The 18,719-nt window shown below is 37.7% G+C and overlaps 2 protein-coding genes across 2 annotated transcripts; one reads left to right on the top strand and one right to left on the bottom strand.

Moving 5' to 3' along the window:
* Positions 1–907: 907 nt before the first annotated feature.
* LOC306772215 (inositol-3-phosphate synthase 1-A-like) lies at positions 908–4,713 on the bottom strand (the record flags this gene model as incomplete). The annotated part of the gene is made up of 10 exons (XM_079261630.1): positions 908–1,169; positions 1,274–1,491; positions 1,810–1,923; positions 2,011–2,175; positions 2,275–2,490; positions 2,985–3,134; positions 3,221–3,414; positions 3,741–3,870; positions 4,350–4,511; positions 4,600–4,713. 10 exons carry the CDS (start codon positions 4,711–4,713, stop codon positions 908–910), a joined length of 1,725 nt encoding a protein of 574 aa, XP_079117756.1.
* Positions 4,714–8,705: 3,992 nt separating this feature from the next.
* On the top strand, positions 8,706–18,102 carry LOC306772541 (programmed cell death protein 10). The gene is made up of 8 exons (XM_079262056.1): positions 8,706–8,820; positions 10,678–10,898; positions 11,227–11,280; positions 14,012–14,129; positions 14,321–14,447; positions 15,336–15,414; positions 15,497–15,579; positions 17,258–18,102. Exons 2-8 carry the CDS (start codon positions 10,809–10,811, stop codon positions 17,337–17,339), a joined length of 633 nt encoding a protein of 210 aa, XP_079118182.1. The 5' UTR covers positions 8,706–8,820; positions 10,678–10,808; the 3' UTR covers positions 17,340–18,102.
* Positions 18,103–18,719: the final 617 nt, after the last annotated feature.

Genomic DNA, 18,719 nt, shown 5'->3' with positions numbered 1-18,719 from the left:
TCTGAGAGGTGTATTGGGGTGACTGACATATCAGCTGTGGAGCAGTTTCTTGTCAGTACCAAATCAAGAGTGTTGGCAGCTTTGTGTGTTGGAGGAGTATGAATAATCTTCCATTTACAGTATCACCAAAAGATACAATGAATCTGAAAAGGTTTATGCATGTAAGGAGAAAAGCTGAGAACAAAACTGAAAGACTGATAACTTTTATGAAGGACATCACCACCTTGGGCTCAGGAACACCTTAAGTAATCTATGTTGTTGCTACACCTACAACTGCAAACTAATCCTCGACCATGGCAAGCGAAAGCCATGTATCAACACCCAGAAGCACAACAGTCACTTTAGATGGATTGATGCAAAGAGGAAAAAATGTGCCGTGGTCGGAGGAGTCCATATTTAAAGAAATAGTTTTTTTGTCCTCAACTAAGCATCTGTGACAGTATGAAGCCATTAACTTTCACATCTGCAATGTAACATTTTCCTCTGGAGGGCTGTATGTAAGACTACTTTGTATCTGGTTATAGTATATGACCCAAACCAGGCCAGGATAGCTTTTGATGTTTGTTTTTTGTGTTCAATGGTTTTTCAATGTTCAAGAACAAAAGCAAGACACCTGAATGTCTGTCTGTATTTGTGTTCAAACATGATTTTATATTAACAGTACCTCAAGAATCATCTGTCAAAGTCAGAAGGCGCCACATGTCCCAACAGGTCAGAGATAACGTAGCAACAAAAAGTGGTCTCACACAATATTACACTGGCAGTGCAAATGTCTGGTGCGATTGGAGACTAAGACAGTGCAGACTTACAGAAGTAAAACATTTAACTGGATGACTCCAAGTTTAAACTTCAATATTTCAACATTGAATTAGCTTAGCAATTTTTGTTTTGGACAGTGGAAGTTTGATCACGAAAGGTCTTTACTTAGCTTGCAGTCATTTGAAATGCAAGCAACTTCTGACTTTAGTGTTAATAGTGCACATGCAGTATCCTCATGTGCACACACACCACTTGTCAGAGGTACAGGTATACGTTTCCCATTTGTAAGAGAAGCTTTTTTCAGCACGGCCACATCACCATTGATGTACGATGGGTGTGGAGAAAGGAAGTTTCTCTGCAGTTTGTGTTCCAGCAACATGTAGTTTTGAGGAGGAAGACCGAGGCATGCTCTGAAAAAGACGAGCAGAAAGATTGCTGTAAGGACACAGACACAGCTTTCTCAGCTTTGAACAGATAAGAAAATCCTCATTTTTAAACTGAAAGAGAGCCACACCTCATGATGTTTTCTATGCAGGCTCTCTGGCGGAAGAAGGCATTGATGACTGGAGTTCCTGATGGGACTAGCGGGGCTTTGCACAGGAAGGAGAGCAAAGCTAGGATGCTGTGGAAGGACTGGAAGTCCTCCTCTCCCTCAGGCTGAATGGAGATACGCTGACAAAGCTCAGTCAAGATCACCAGGTCAAGGATAATTGGGCTTGCCAGCAGAGAATCCTGTTTAAATAATAAAAAAAGAAAAGATTATATAAAACAGTGCTATTGAAAAAAAAAAAAAAAAAGTTGCTTGATAAGTCGCTTTGGATAAAAGTGTCTGCTAAATGACTGCAGAATAAAAGAATATTCCACCATTAGAGGGAGCCAACATCAAACATTTTTTTAATTTAAAACCCAAATAACTTTAAGCCTGCTTAGAGCAATACTAATAATTACAGCGAGACATTTTACACATAAGAGTAAAAAAAACAAACAAAAAAAAAAAACGCTTTTAAATGTTAGCTGTGTTGACTGTACTGCAATAGACCGAGTACTGACCTCACAGGTGTTGTGCAGTGCAATAGTGTTTATCCCTCCCATCATTATTTCAGACGTGTATTCGTCCATGGCACGTTTACTGTCTCCCACATACGGGACGTATTTGATCACCACCTGACATAAAGCAGAAGTTGTTAAACATTTGTTTTCTACAGATGTGCACAAAGAGCTCATCATTTTCTCTCCAGCTTTTCCACTCACACAATGGTCAGGTTTCTCTCCAGGCTGGTACAGTATGGGGTTGGACTGGACTATATCGTCCACCACATTGCTCTTGGAGATCTCCTTGGAGCGAAACTGTTGTGGGGCTGATAGGTTTTTTCCGTCGTTGTTGCCAAGGTGATTGTAGCTGACGATGGAGGTTGGCTATAAAAAGGCAAAAAAAGTATTGGTTAAAGCGCCGTTTTACTCTTGGCTTCTCTGCTTCCTAAATATAAAGAAAATCATATGCATGCATCCTCTCACCTTGATACCTGCACTGACCAAAAAGTCCACCAGCACTGATTTAATCTTTGTCTGACCCGACTTGAAGTCATCACCGCCGACGAACACGCCTCTCTGCATAGCAAGCTCCACAGCCCCCGGGACGAAGGTGTTCTGTGGGGAGCCATTGAGGTAGGCACAGCCCTCTAGTATGCTGGCCACTGCAAACAGGGTGGAGGGAGAAACCTCTGCTCCAGCCTGATAAATGGAGACAAACAGATTGTTGTTAGACTGTATTGAAGGAAAAACGCTATGTGCCCAACATATCCTCTAAGGCTCTTTACATCGTCTTAATCACGAATCTTTTAGCTTATATTGTATTACTCGCTCAGGATCATGATACCGGATCATCACTGCAGACAGCAACATGTTCTGGAAATAAAAGCACTTAGGTGGAGCAAATCATCATTTCCTCTCTGATATAAAACCAACTGCGTTTGTTTCAGATTAATCAAAGTGTTCCATCAGTGTGATCCAAAAGACCTTCTATTTTTGTCCACTAAGCTGTATTAATCAAAATGTAATTGAGGATTACTGTTTGGTTGAATGGCAACTCAACGCTGCCTGCCAGCCTCAAACAAGTATGTGGCACATCGTTCAACATTATCTCCACAAAGATAATTTTTTTATCAATTTGTTTTCTGATTGTTTTGTGTAAAACTGAATCTGTCCACCTTTTTTTCCCCCCTCACCTGGATTGCAGCCAGAAGGTTCTGGGCTGTGTCATTAACCCCTGGTATGACCTCACAAAAGCGCTCCGTATTGGCTGTCCACAAAACGATGACTTTATCCACACCGCTAGACTGACGGAAGGCCCTTAGGTCTGCTCTGATCTGCTCCATCTGAAAGATGAGTTACTTTTTAAGTTAGCTGACATTAGGAAAACAATGTCCTGATTAAATAAAAGGGGAGTCGACAGTTTTGATACCTGCTCTGCCATGGTCCCGCTGAGGATGTTGTCTGCTCTGCTCTCTTGGTTTGCAGCAATGAATTCTGGGATGTAAATGGATGGTCTTGGTTTCAGACAGCTCATGTGTGGTCGCAGCTGCTCTTGCAGAGACCAATCCAGCACCTGAGCCCGCTCCATTGCACTGCCCAGGTCCATTGAGGAGATGTCCCAACCTAAAAAAATAAGACAGTTCAAAAGGACCTATAAAATGTCTTAAACAGCTCTCATGACAACTAAAAGCCTGATCTACATTGTGTGAGTTTTACTTCAGCACCTGCTACATATCAGTTCCATTAAAAGGTTGACTGTTCAATATCTTACACAAAACTCTCCTCCATTGTAGGACATACATAAATTAACCCAAACACATGGATTTTCTACACTTTGAAGCAGTCTTGAGATCAAAGTTTGCTGCTGTTAACTCTCCTGAGCTCAGCCTCAACTCCAGTTTCAGTCTCAAAGGTTAAAGCATGAGGTGAATGTCTGGAATTCTCCATACCGTCAAAGATGATATCATTAGGGTGCACCATGGGCAAGAGGTCACGAAAAGGCACGTTGACTTCACCCTCCAGCCCTGACCCCAGACAAACAGTTGATGACTGCAGGAGGGAGCCATAGTAATTTGCTTTCTAAGGAATGAAAGCAGAGAAAAAGGGACATTTTCCCTTTAATATAAGTGATGGATTCACATTAACCTGCATGCCTATATGGGGAAACTTAAAACAATTCAAATTCAAAGTGCTTAACACTCCACTGAGCATACCACCATAAACAGATTATAAGGAATAAGCTGAGACCTAATACTCCTCTATATTTATAAAATAGGACAAAAGCCTCGCTGTCAGCTCCCTGATGAAAACCACGAGCCTTCACATCCAATTATAGAGTTTTTCCACTATCTCCCACAGGCCGCCTTTGCTTTGCAGCCATTTCAGTTGAAGGCCGAAATTAAGCTAGAGACCTCAAAGTTACTTAATGTAATTAATTACACATCTTCCCAGCTTATTTGATCCTTTTCAAGTAATGTTTTTATGAACATTCTTCGCCTCAAACCATAATCATACTGGGTTTTCCACCCCAGCAGCTACATTTGAGTCTGTCTGATCACCTTCTCTCCAGTTTTGGTCCTCCAGGTGAGACCCAGTTTGTTTGCCAGTACGGCAGCTGTGACGGTGGTCCCGTTGTTACCTCCCCAGCCCACCAGCATCACCCCAAGCTTTGGTACACGCCGATCGGTGCGTAATATCATCTCAGTGTCTCGGGGAGTTACCTGCAAACTAGTGCACAATGAGTGGCAGAAAACACGTGCTGATGCGTTCAATGACCATGTATTAGAAGCTTAATGCAAAACTGCTTACCGTAACCGTATTTCCCTTTTGATGCACAGATGTGGTCTGGTAGGAGTATTTAGCAACAATATGTGTATCAGTGTACCTCACGTTGGGACTGTTTACGTGGATGTGCACAGACATGGCTGCAGAGCCTGAAAACAAGCAGAACAGCAACAGTTTTTGGAGTAGTGTTACATTTCCTCCAGCGAAGCTACCGGATAACGCGCAATGTTGAAATACTAAGTCGTTTCCTCATGAAACTCCCACATTACACAAACTGTAGGACTATCTTCATATTTATTGATAAGCACTCTCCCTATTGTTTAGTTCATGACCAATTAAAGAGAAAATGGTAATTGAATGAATGACCTGAAAATGTGTCAAGACCCGGAAACTGCCTCACCTTTTCCCTCTTCGTGCGTAAAAATGGCTTTAAAAAAAAAAAAAAAATCCGTTTATTAAAACAGCTTAGTGCCTCCTTTCGTCTTACCAACGAGTGACTGAGGATGGCTAGTCCTACTTTTTTTTTTTTTCCTGCAAAAGTGTCAAACAGTGCGATGGCCCCCCTCGCGGCGGATTCTGCGCTTCCAGCCAATCACGCCGCTCCCCGTCGTTGTTTTATCAGCCACAAGGATGGAGCCAATGAGCACCACATGGCAGCAGCACCAGCAGCAAATAGTAGCGCTTCTTTTCAGTCCTGTATCCTCGGGGAGGGACACCCAAGTTGAAATATTCCACTCTGGAATATTCTGATCGAAAAGAAAGTCTTCCACAAATAGCAACTTTCTGGATTTTGTCAGAAAATCCGCTTAAAGGACAATAAAGAATAAAGAGAAATATGAGACATTTATGCAGCTATCAGAAAAGTGGGTTTGGTGAAGCTGATTGTTTGAAATAGAAAAGACTGGTTTGTTGCATGTACGTTTTGTGCAAGCAGAGATTAGTTGTGAAAACCGTGGATGAAAATATTGAATGTAGAATGCCAAAATACTAAGGAAAAGGCTAACATAATCAAAGTGCTTCATCATGCATCATGGTCATCAGTCTTAAGGTAAATAGATGAAGCAATCCCTCGGTTTTCACAGTGACTTGATCTAAGTGTAAATAAACACTAGGCTATACAGTAAATGCTGATAAAGACAAAGCAAACACAGACCGGATGTAACAAAGAAATAGAGCAAAATAAGCAAATGGATAAATTATCTATCTTTGCTTATTTTACATCCCAGAGAATACTTTGGGAATTTAAAAGTTTGGTTGACCAGCCATTACTGTGACTTCTGTAACTGAGTTTTAAAAAAGATTTAAACAGCTGCCATGAAAGATTTTTGTGGTGTGTGATGATCTTCAAGAAAAGTAGCTACATGTATAAAGCAATGATTAAATGGCCATCCGTTCATAAATCTCAGTCACTCTAAATGCACATGCACAAACGTGTTTTAGCTGTAATTGGATTCTGATACCTCATCATTTGCATATGAAAACATATTTTGCGCCGTGACTAAATAGCTCTAGATGATTGGTGTTATTCTTTTTCTATTGTCAGCAGCACTTGGAACTACATAGCACAGTGTGAGCACAACTTCATGTCAGGAAAATCTCTTTTTAGAGCTTCACTAACACCATGCACAACTGACTCAAGCCTCCCGTTGTCTCCACAATTGAACACTAGGTGGCAGAAATGAAATATTAGAAATACAATAAGAAATAAACTTATATAATTAAACACGTGTCAGAAGAATATGTGTGGTGTATACTTCTGTCACAGGCACTCATATTCTAGCACATTCTTTATGAATACCAGATTGGGTGTTGATAAAGGTGTGACTATTATTAAAAAATGTTACCAAGTGTACAAACTGTTCATCTACATATGCATTGATGATCAAGACTGTTTGATCCTAGACTATTTAAAACTTATATAAAACTAGAGTTTAATTAGTTAGATTTTTCTGGATTGTGGTCTCCTGAAACTCCTGAAAAAAAAAAAAAAAACAGAGGAGAAAGTTTGACTATTTGTCAAATGGGTGCAGATTTATGGTGGCAACATTTTAACATTTTAATCATGAGCTGAAAAGTACCTGTAGTCCAAAGGGGGTGCCACATTAATAGTCTTATACTGTACATATTTTTGTTGTTGCTGTTGTTTTGTATTGGCTGGATTCATTTCCATTAGCAGAACAGTTGTCACACATACTTATTACACATTTTAGATGGCATAAAATATCTTACAAAGTATTAAAATGATTAGAATTCAAAGCCTGATGCACTTTTTGGTTTAAGCTACATATATCCTAATTATTTAAAAGTTAAATGAAAAAAAGTAAAAAGTCATACAATTTTCAGAGTAATTGTGAGAGTATAGATGATTCATAACCTTCTATCTATAAACGTGTAATACTTATTTGAATTCTTAAGCTGCTTAGCTCCTTAGCTGAAGGCGCAAGATGAAGCTGCCTGAGAGGTGATGAAAGGTCTAAATGATTCTAACTACAAAGGCAGATTTGTAGATCTGAAAGTTGCATGTGTCAGAGGGGTACTGGACAGTGCACTCCACATTCCTTTAAAGCGAGATCATTGATGTGACCCTTGACCCTTCAATGTATACAGAATGTGATGAGGAGATATGGTTGTCAATAGGTGAATAAGGACAATGATATGCCTTACCAGGATTAAAAAACTTCTTGCTGTCTTGCCATCACGTCTATCAGGTGTAAGTATGAATCAGTTCAGCAGTTGTGTGTTTGCTGCTAAACAACTTTCTTCCTCTATAGAGTTGTGTGAGCTGTGTTTGTTCATTTATCGTTGCTCTAAAGTAGAATCTTCTTAGTTTCTTCAAGTGAAAATACAGCTATTTGATTCTAGAATTTTCTACATGTTGGATACAGAATAAAATCAGTCTTGACACAATTGATGCTAACTGATACACTGGCAAAACGAAGTCAAGCTCCAAATATGCTGGACTTACTCTGATCAAGCATTATGTTTCAACCACCCACCATCTTGAACCATTTACTGGGCAGAGTGGTTGCAGAATGATGCCAGAATGTCTCTGTATACTGGCCTATTTTGGGGTCACTCCATGATGTATGGTATGATTTGGAAAGTGGATAGAAGGATGAATGAACGGTTCATAGCAATATAAAGGCAGATAGTTCATACTGCCATTCCATTATGCATTCATTTATTTTCTTGAGTGATAACTTGAATCTGTCCATCCATATGATGACTTTCAAAATTTACAACTTTCCATCAGTCTGTATTTCAAATTGCCATTGTGTCGCTGAATTTTGTTATTATCTTTAAACTGTTTTATTTTTTAATGTTCCATTTGGGGCATGAAGATTCACCATAATACTAGAAAGTAAGTGTTTCATATACTTTAAACCACTGTGCTGTTTGTAGCACAGATCATTAACCTTTTCCAGTATTTAAACCTTTGAGGACAAAACCCTGATGGTTATTAGAATGGTATTTTCCCCCGGAGCAAAAGCTCCGATACATTTTATTGATCCATGATCAAGAAAAAAAATACTCTTGCAGATTAACTGTTCAAATTAGTTATTATTTTCATGAAAATTTTACTGGAAAACTGAAGTATACATCTCTCTAACAATGAAAAGTATTGTCTGTGAAACATACCACTGACAAATTTCACAGAACTCTAGGAGATGATCAACCAAACAGTGAAAAGCGTAAAGGTAGTCCATGACTATATATATATATATATATATATATATATATATATATATATATATATATATATATTGTTTCACTTTGACCAGGGAAATTAGATAATTACATTAGTCCATGACTATATATATATATATATATATATATATATATATATATATATATATATATATATATATATATATATATATATATATATATATATATATATATATATACATACATATGTATATATATATATATATATTGTTTCACTTTGACCAGGGAAATTAGATAATTACATTAGCTGGAACTGCTTTATCTAGTCATCGGCTTCGGATAAGACAACAAACGATCTCAAAAATAGCCACAGTATTTATAGGCAACCATCTGGGTGACGTCAGAGGTGCTTGAGTCAGCCGCTCTCTGATTGGAAGAAATGTCATCACGTGGAGCAGTCCGGAAGATGTCGTTCGGGCCAGTCCTAAAAAACTTCCGCCTTAAGTTGTAAAGAAAACACAGCAGCTAAAAGGCAATCGACGGCAGTACCAACCCATTTCAGAAGTCAGACCAAAGGTAGATACTGGTATACATTTGACACACAAACACAAATTCTCACATCTATCCTAAAGCAGCTTGATGACGTACTTTAGCCTATCTGCTATTACAAATCTACAATTTACTTGTGCTAGCACGTAAGCTACGTTGTTCCCTGCTAGCAATTCGCTATATCGATTAGCTCTGTAACAGGCCTCAAGTGGATATTTTCATTCCATTAGATTAAATATGGTATTTTATTTATCCAACTATCGTTTTGTTAGTGGATTTTGGTAGCCTTTTGGCTCCAAAAAATGCCAAAGCCTGTTTCACGATACATCAGCTACTTAGCACTTGTGTTAGCCGAGTAGCATTACTTGAGACTGTGTGTATCTACTTAGCTCGTCAACTGGACAGTTTAACTTGCTTCTTAGTCATAGCGTCGACACTTAGGTGAAAAACTAGTAGCTTCGAAAATATTCATGAAAAAGTTCATTAGTTGCACAAGCTTATGATAAGGACAGTCGGACAAAATGTATTCTAACTCTTCATTGAGCTCAGAGTTGAGCCTCACTGCCAAATATTTTTCTGTCTTGTTTATGCTGTTTTAGAGACTGATGGCAGTATGTGGAAAAGTAGTTCCTGTTTCAAATATGTCTATGATAAGTTGTTGTTTGGCTGGACTGTCACTATTTAGGTGACATAAGACGGCACCACTCACCTTCACTATATTCAACAGTATGATACATGATCTCTTCTTTATTACTAACTATTACAGCATCATAGCTAAGTACAGTGGTTTTGTTATATACATTTGTCACCCTGTTATGGCATATATCTTGAACAGGCATAGCATGGAACAGGCATATTAATAACACGTTTGTGATCAAATAAATGTCATAAACTAGTTATGGAACTTGGCAAATGCAGATGGTTAATTTCCATTTAGATTATTGTGAGTGTAAATTGTTCTGTATATTAAATTTACGCTATTATTGTTACATTGACATGGTGATAGTTAAGTACTTAAAACACACTGTAATGAAAGCCATTCATTGGGATTAAAAATTGAACATATCTATAAAAATAACCTATTTCTGCTTTCTTTACTTTTTATGTTTTTATGTTTCTCTTGACTTTTTTTTCCTAAATACAAATTTTCCCCTGGGATAACTTAAATAATTTTCCTTTTATTTTAAATACTGCAAGCAAACTTAACACAGAGCTGATAGAAAGTCACTAGCAATTGCAGTTGTTGTTTCAAATTCAGTGACTCTGTGATGGATCATTAGATATTCCAAAGATTTTTGGAATATTTACAATATTTATCGTTATATATATTTACTATATATATATATATATATATATATATATATATATATATATATATATATATATATATATATATATATATGTAAATTATTGACATCTTTGACAGTTAATCTGTCTGTTGTGTAAACAATCTCCTCCATATTTCTGAGCTCTCATTTATTTGTGGTAACACCAGTGTGTACCTACCAGTGGTGTTTGACTTTGTTATTAAATTAATATGAGTAAAGTGCATTTAAGGTAAACAGTAGGTGGAGCTAAATCTTCTTTCAGGTTCAACACAGAAGATTTTCCCTGTCAGTTGCTACATCACTGCCTAAATTTAGTTTCTTATAATTTATTAATGTGACACTGAAACATAGAATAGTATTGAAATTGATTTGATTAATTTTTTGTGTTATTAATTGTGAAGACTAATTTAAAGGCAACCAGTCAGCAGCTACATGTCCTAAAAATTGCCGATAAGCTTGTAATCCAGTAATATCATAGCTAGCATAGAGAGAAAAGCATAACATGCCTTTACTGCATCAGTACCTCTTTATTTAGTTTTTTCTTTGTTTCCTTCAGGCTCTTGTCACTTTGGAACGTGTCTGGTTTTCAGGGGGTGTGTGAGTGTGAGTGCGTGAGTGTATGTGTGAGTGTGTGTGAGCTGCAGTTTCCTCTTCACTGTTTTGGCAAGAGCTGCTCCTCTCTGGAGGATGACAATGGAGGAGATGAAGAATGAAGCTGAGACAAACTCCATGGTATCCATGACACTGTACGCTGTGATGTACCCAGTTTTCAATGAGGTAAAGTTGGCAAAACAGTTACCCCAGACTTACAGGAGAGAAAAATCAAAATGTATTATAAGAGGGATTCTAATGGTAACATAATCTACACGACAAATGATTTTTATGTAAGTTATTTCCTGACCTAGATCAGAAGCCATTGCTTAATTTATTTTCAAAATAGCAAAAAAAAGTTAAGGTTCAACCTCTTAATCCTCTTATTTAGACTCACTGTTTTTCCAAGTATTTCAACTTTTTGACAGATGATGACTCACAAAATGATGGCTCTTGTTCTAATACATTTGAATTGAACAATGACATCTGTTCTTCCTTTTCGCTATCCCATTAGCTGGAGAGAATCAACCTATCGGCAGCCCAGACACTTAGAGCAGCCTTCATAAAGGTAGGACAGTGCTCAACTCAGAAGAGCCCAAACAAGAAATAACAATGTCAATATGCCATGTCCATTACAGTAACCTTTCCATGTCACTGCCTGCTTTTGAGCTGCTTTAAATTCTGTCTTTGAGAGGAAAAAAGTTACATGTATTCACCTTGACACAAACTTAGTTTTTTGAAGATGTTCTTGTTTCACAATCAGGATTATACAATGGATCTTTCATCTTATATTCCCTCTATGGAAGGAAAAAAACATTACAACATTGTTGAAATAATTTTATTTACCAATAGATGCTTTTTGCATTGTAAAGATATAACTTAAGATTGACAAAGTTAATAAACTGTTTAACTCATAAGGAAATCAAACTGCAAACCAAACCTCCAGTCTGAATCACTTGGCTCTAAGTTGAGCTTTGATTCTGAATTTCCAATCATTGCTTTATTGCTGTTTACATTTATTGTTTTCACATATATTTAGGGGTCATGGGAAAAGTCCTGGAGCACTCCATATAGTTTTTTTTATGCAAAAAAAAAACCCAAAAAAAAACCTGTCATGTGGCTGTTTCTCACTAGATTGTAGTTGTATGTTTACAATATGCACAAAAGCTATATTTGTGGCAAAACGATATATTAGTAAGGAAGAAAAAGACCATTTTTGCAACCATGGGCTGGTAGAAAATCACTTATCCATTAACTTTTAGACAATCACCACAGATTACTGAAAAGAATGAATCAACAGAATTATTTACAAAACATACATCTGACAGTTAATAATCCAACACATGAATTGATAATTCACACAGGTTCATCTCAGTGTTCATCTTTTTACCACTAATCGCTTCCAATCAATTTTTCAATAAAGAACAAGACCCGCCCCTTCACACTCTGCAGTGGCACTGATTGTACGCAGGCCCTGTCAATACATGTCAATGAAGAAAAGCTATCTCAGGAAAGACATTTTGCAGAGGAATGATTGACATTACTGAAAGTATAAACATAAACAGAATGTTTGGTAAACACAAGTATAAACACACAAGGCGTCTCAAAATTTAAGTAGCTAGTACAGCCTAGCAATATTTATATATTCAGTATAATACAATATAATGATGGCTAATGATGAAAAGAAACTTTTTAAGTTCCGTAGTTAATGGAGTTTCTGCTTACATGTCCCTAGTGTTTTTTTTCCCCTTTCATTACTTTTTATCTCTGTATATTTTTTAACTCCATCCTGATTTCCATGTGCTGCATTGAAAGTCCGATTCAGATAGGTAATGTGCCATTTGTACGTGTTTGTACATAGGATTTTTTTTTTGTGCAAATGCACACTCAGAAGTCAAACTTGAAGTTAAAAAGAGATAAATTAAAACAAGTGTATAAGAAAATAGACAATAAGCAATAAAGGGAACGGTTAAGAATAGATAATATATATATTATTAAGAAGTCAATTCATTCCACATTAGTAAAGAAACTCAATGTAAGCATTTTCCACCAAAGCAGGTATTTCATAATTACTCATTCAAGAATTTAAAAAACAAAACAAAACACAAAGTTAGGACATTTTGCTGGCAACATACTTTCAAAAATGAGGAAAACTGCTATCTGTTATCAGCTTTCAACAGAAGATTCCCTGTTGTCAACACTGAACTTCCTTGTTTTCACTTTCTGTGGTATTTGAATAAAGTGAAGATGCAGAACAGACAGTACAGGATAGATAGGAAGTGATTGAGTTCTTTCTTGGAAGAAAAAATGAGAGAAAAGCTCTTTACTCTTCTGTTGCTATGTAGGAACTATTTTCCTATTTCTGTCATTAATTCACTCATTGTCTAGACTAGTTAGTCAAATTCAGGATCACAGGAAAGCTGGAGCCCATCCCAGAAATAAGCAAGCGAGAGGGCACACCCTGGACAGTCCATAGCGTCATCCAGAGACACACAACTGACCTCATTCACTCCTATACAGAATTTATAGTGACCAGTCAACCTAACATGCATGTCTTTGGATGGGAGGAGGAAGCTGGAGAACAAACACAGGGAGAACATGCAAACTCCACAGAGACGCTCGACCCAGCGACCTTCTTGCTGCGAGGCTGTCAATTTAATCTTGGTTATTAGCAATGTTTTGGGTTCGGAGTGCACGATGTCCATTTATTTCAAGGCTTCAATTTTCATAATTTAGTGAAATGAATGAACTCTTCAAGCTTTATTGAAAACATCATATTCAGTGTGCTGATTTGAATGTAATGACTTTCATGTCCATACACCGCTCTGATTGCAGTGAAATAATTAAGACACATTTGCTATAGATTGCCTCCATGCTGCTGAGTATGTGCACTGTGTTCGCAGCATGCAGATGAAATATTAATGAAGGAGAGGCAGCGATGCAGTTAAACAAACCAAAGGGAGATATGATCACCTTACAGTTGTTTTTCTACGACATTTGGGGGTCCTTTGTTCACCCCTTCTTTCTCATTAAGGCTCTCTTCTACCTCTGCTGTTTCCTGGCGTCTGTAAAGGTTTAATTATTCAGAAGACGAGCTCATGCACATTCATCTGAACTGCTCACAGCTGATGCCTGAAAGTCAATAAAGTGTTAGTTTTGTTCTCAGCAGCTCCAATTAGACTTTCTTTTTGTCCTTTTTTAATCCCTTCTTTAGACAAGAAAGTACGTTTTATTTGTCCTTATTTATAAATGGGTATTTTTCCGTCTCACCCTGCCTGCATATTGTCCTGCTCTATCAGGCGGAGAGGGAGAACCCTGGTCTGACACAGGACATCATAATGAAGATCCTGGAAAAAAAGAACGTTCAAATCAACTTCACTGAATCTCTGCTGCGCATGGCAGCAGATGATGTGGAAGGTGAGCGTAGAAGAAACAGATATGCTTTAGTATTGTGGGAGATATAATTGCTTCAAGTTTGTCTCTTCAGTCTTCAGTTTATCAGATAACAGACCGATGTGCTCTTATATAAGTGACTTCATAGTCTGTCTGTTTTTAAGTGTCTTAATCTTTAAATCTCTGGGGATGTACTAAACTCTTTTGCCCTGCAGAGTTCATGATTGACCGGCCTGAGCAAGAGTTTCAGGACCTAAATGAGAAGGCCAGAGCTCTGAAACACATACTTAGCAAAATCCCTGATGAGATCAATGACAGAGTACGCTTCCTACAAACTATCAAGTGAGTGCACGCAACAGACACACACATTTAATGTTTTTGGGAGATACAGCGTGTGTTTAGATAAAAATAAAGTATTACAGATGGTTGCTGATCTGTCCCACAAGGTGAAGTGTGTAAGACCCCCTATGGATTTCAGTCTGTGCAGTACTTCACAAAGCTACAAAATGGCACAGAAAAAGAATTAAACGCTGTAAAATATTTGAAATAGTCACAGCTTTTACTATATAATTGAGCAAATAACTGTAAAAAGATAATAATGAAGCAAACACAAATATTAAACAACGGTAAGAAATGGATGAAAAAGGGCTTATTATTAATATGTGCACAAAACATTTTAAGAGCTAAAGTAAAATTTAGCTCAAAGTAAATTTGAAATTAATTTTTTAAAACATAAACCGTCACCATTTCATAATCAAACCTGCAACTTTAACTCCGTAAACGGAGCTTGAAAACTACAAGATATGGCTCTCGTTATGGACCTAAAATGCCAGAATTGCTAGGTTGTTAAAAGCCTTCACTGTAGTCTAAATTCACATGTATTACTACAAGCATTCGAAAAACATGCCCGCACCGCTGAGGATTATATTAAAAACATAAATCTACAACTGTTAAAATAGCTTATTTATTATGATTTGATAGAAACATGGTGTTCATAGAAGAAATTTGCTCCTTAGGTAGACATTCATAGTGCTGTATTTGTCCTGAGCACCACTATTGTGAGTAATAGAATAAGAAAAGGAGAGCTGGGAAGATTGGTTCAGTGTTCACGGCATGATGTGGGTGTGAATGTGGGGTGTGGACTAAGCATTTTGCTCAATTCTCACTACTCAGTGTATAATTTGTGTTGTGGAGTTCTGCATTCTCACTGGGGCTGCCTTTTGTTCATAGAGACATAGCCAGCGCCATAAAAGAGCTCCTGGACACAGTCAACAATGTCATTAAGAAATATCAGTACCAGAATCGCAGAGTAAGTAATGGATATGTTAGTACGTCTGCGATAGTTAACACATCCTCATTGCTGAGAGTTTTTCTCCTTTTTTCTTCCCCAGGCTCTGGAGCACCAGAAAAAGGAGTTTGTGAAATACTCCAAAAGTTTCAGCGACACCCTCAAAACATACTTCAAAGACGGAAAGTAAGTGTGACCTCATTTTTTCTCAGCTTATTATTGCTCTGTTTATTAAAGATATGTTGTGTCTGCAGTTGACACGTAAAACTGAGAGACAGGGATGTTACCTGGTTTTAGAGCTCAGAATAGGAAATAGACTGATGGGGATCAGTCACTAATGTGAAAGAATAATTACAACAGGTAAAAATAATCAATAAATTTATTTATTTCATATAAGGGCAAGATCATCTATTAGGGTCCAAGCATTGCAAAGTTTGGAACGGACCCTATTGTTTTCCAAATGTTTATTCTTCTAAGCATATTGAGCGAAAATATGAAATTTGGCACACACAACAAGCTCGGTGACAAACTTGACACCTGAGGTATTAATAGATTACGGTCTACGGTCTGAATAGACTCCAATGCAAAAATGGCTCTAAAGCACCACTTAGACTAAGAAAACACCCAGAAATTAATTTGGTCCCCAATATCTATTTCTGGCACATGTGTAACACTCCAAAAACACCAAAAAGAAAGTCAGTCAAACACCTGTTGGCATGGCAACGGGGTGTCCGCCATCTTGGACTTTACACCCGTTTTTGACCCCATTTCATTGTATTTGAACAAACTAGCCTGAGGGGTTTGTGCAATTGACTTCAAATTTGACCAGAAGCCACCTGACAAGTTGAGTACCAAACACTATTGAAATCTCTCTTAACAGGACAAACTGTGTTACCATGGCAACCCACAGAAACATGCTAGTTTTCATGAAACATGATTTACTCATAGCTCCATAAAAAAAAACATAGGATCAGCACCAAAATGGACAGCATTCATATTCGTTAGGTCTTTAACACATTATACCCCGCCAAGTTAAGCTAAATAGGTGTATCGGATGAGTCGCGGGCGTCATGAGGCTCGGACCCGATGGATGTCACTTGCAGCTTTCATTTTATTTGTCTTCTTCCTCAAACTCCATATGATTTACAGCATAAATGTAAAAGACAAGTGATGCTTGTGACCTAAGCACTTGGTGACAAATGTCTTTCGATTCAGCAAAAAACAAAGTGTGGTCCAGTTATTTTGTTAGCATTGTTCATTTGGGCTAATATGGTTGGGTCCCATTCTGCTGCAGACCAAACAACCACAAGAAGCACCTTTTTAAAAGTGTCTTGGTCCACTGTCAAGCAAATTGTTGGACTTTGTGATGTTAAGCAAACTTGACAGAAGGTTTTATGACTGAAGGACCAAACATGAATGAATGAATAGATGGCACAAATCACCCAGGATGGCATCAGTGTGGAGATTGTGCTGTAAAAAGTAAAAGCAGCTAGAAAAAAGATCTCAGAAATGTTTTGTTCTATTTTACATTTTAATTTTGGCCTCATTGCTAGACACAGAAATTACATGTAGTTCATGTGATCAGCCCCTTCTTAGTTGACTCTGTCATTGTTTTAATGTCAGTCAGCTCCTCATGCGTACATCATGACATTTTCCTTGGTGCGCCTGTTTAGCCGCTGTTTTCTGGAGCAGGAGCGGTGGAGCGGTGTCTCAGCTGGTCATTTGGTTTTAAATCATGTGGTTTGACCTTGAATACCTCGGCAAGCCAAAACCAGTTGGACCCCGTTGACATTTTCTCTGCTCGCTGATTGTTTACGAAGCCGCATCTGCGAAATTCTCACGTTTTAATATTCTTTATTCACAGGGCAATAAATGTCTTCATCAGTGCAAACCGGCTCATCCACCAAACCAACCTCATACTGCAGACCTTCAAAACTGTGGCCTAGCCCGCAGAGACCACGGAGAACCCCCCCCCCCCATCCCACCATACCTTCATCCTGTGGGGAGCAACTGCTTGAGTGGCGAAAGCTTGAAGAGAGCCTCACCCATATATGTAAATTAGAGTTGATTTTAGGGTTGGGGTCCTTGGAATCTAGATTCCAGTTCAAGAGACTGAAAAGTGCCATTTGTTTTCTCATTGAGGATTTTCCAGTCTTGAAGTGGAACTGAATGGGCCCAAAGTCTTGGTTAATTGATTTTATTTGGACAGTTTTAATTTATAACCCTGGTCTTGTTGGGAACTGGTGAGGCGAGGTGTTTATTAAAGACTAATTGCCATTTTTCTAATATATACATGTTGATCATTTTACTTTTAGCTTTTCAGTCATGACTACACATCTGAGACCGCGTTCAGTAGGGGCGAGTCTCACCCATCTGTTCTGGTTTTCTCTTCTCGTCTCCTATTTTCGTCATTTTGCCACATTGTGTATGCGCAGGATTGACAACACCACCTGACTGCAGGTGAAAAAGCCGCGAGGAGAGGAAGCAGTGTTGGACATTTGAGAGGCAGACTCAGATTTTGTTTCTCTTTATTATCAAGATAGAAAGCCAAATTACTTCTAGCACAGTGTGCGCCTTACGAAGTCCTGTAACATTCCCTCCTCTCAGTGTAATGAAGTGGAGCCAGTCCCTGCTGTTTTGGGGATGTAGAGAGAGAAATGAAAATTCTGTATTTAACTGATATCTGGTTTGCAAATGTTCAATAAATAGTTTCCAAATGATGATGCTTTTTTTTTTTTTTTTTTTTTAAATTTTAAATGTCTGAGTTTAATGTGTGGGTTGTTTTGCTTTTTTAGCAACCGACAGAAGAGCTTCTCAGGCTCTGTGCTAGCTATAAGTAGCAACATAATGAAAATGCATCCAGTTTTATATATCTAAACATTTAAAATATACATATGCAACATAGAAAATATTTTGCACAATGTGTGAAACATTTAGCTTTATATGAAAAAAAAATTGGATGATAGCCACACAAAGCTGGGAAATGCCACGTTTATTTTATTTAACCCATAAGAACCCATTGCGACATATCTTTGGCATCACTTTAAGGTACAAACTGCTCAAAATCCTGTGGAACACAATACTTTTGCTTTTTGCCACTTAATGGACACCAGGAAGTAGAATATTACACTATTTAAAAACATCACATGGTAATAAATGGTAATTATTGCTCAGAAAATTTAGGTACTTTTTTGATTTGCATTTTGTTAAAGGGACAAATAAAGACCTCATTAAAACATTTGACTTATCTGACCATTTTTCATTGGTTGCGTCTTTATAGGTTATTATGTACTCTGTAGGATCCCTTATTCTTTAATGGCAGTCTG

This window comes from Telmatherina bonti, assembly GCF_933228915.1.
Source record: "Telmatherina bonti genome assembly, chromosome: 22".
NCBI lineage: Eukaryota > Metazoa > Chordata > Actinopteri > Atheriniformes > Telmatherinidae > Telmatherina > Telmatherina bonti.
The sequence above is the reverse complement of the archived record's forward strand: the minus strand, read 5'-3'. Positions and strand labels throughout refer to the sequence as shown.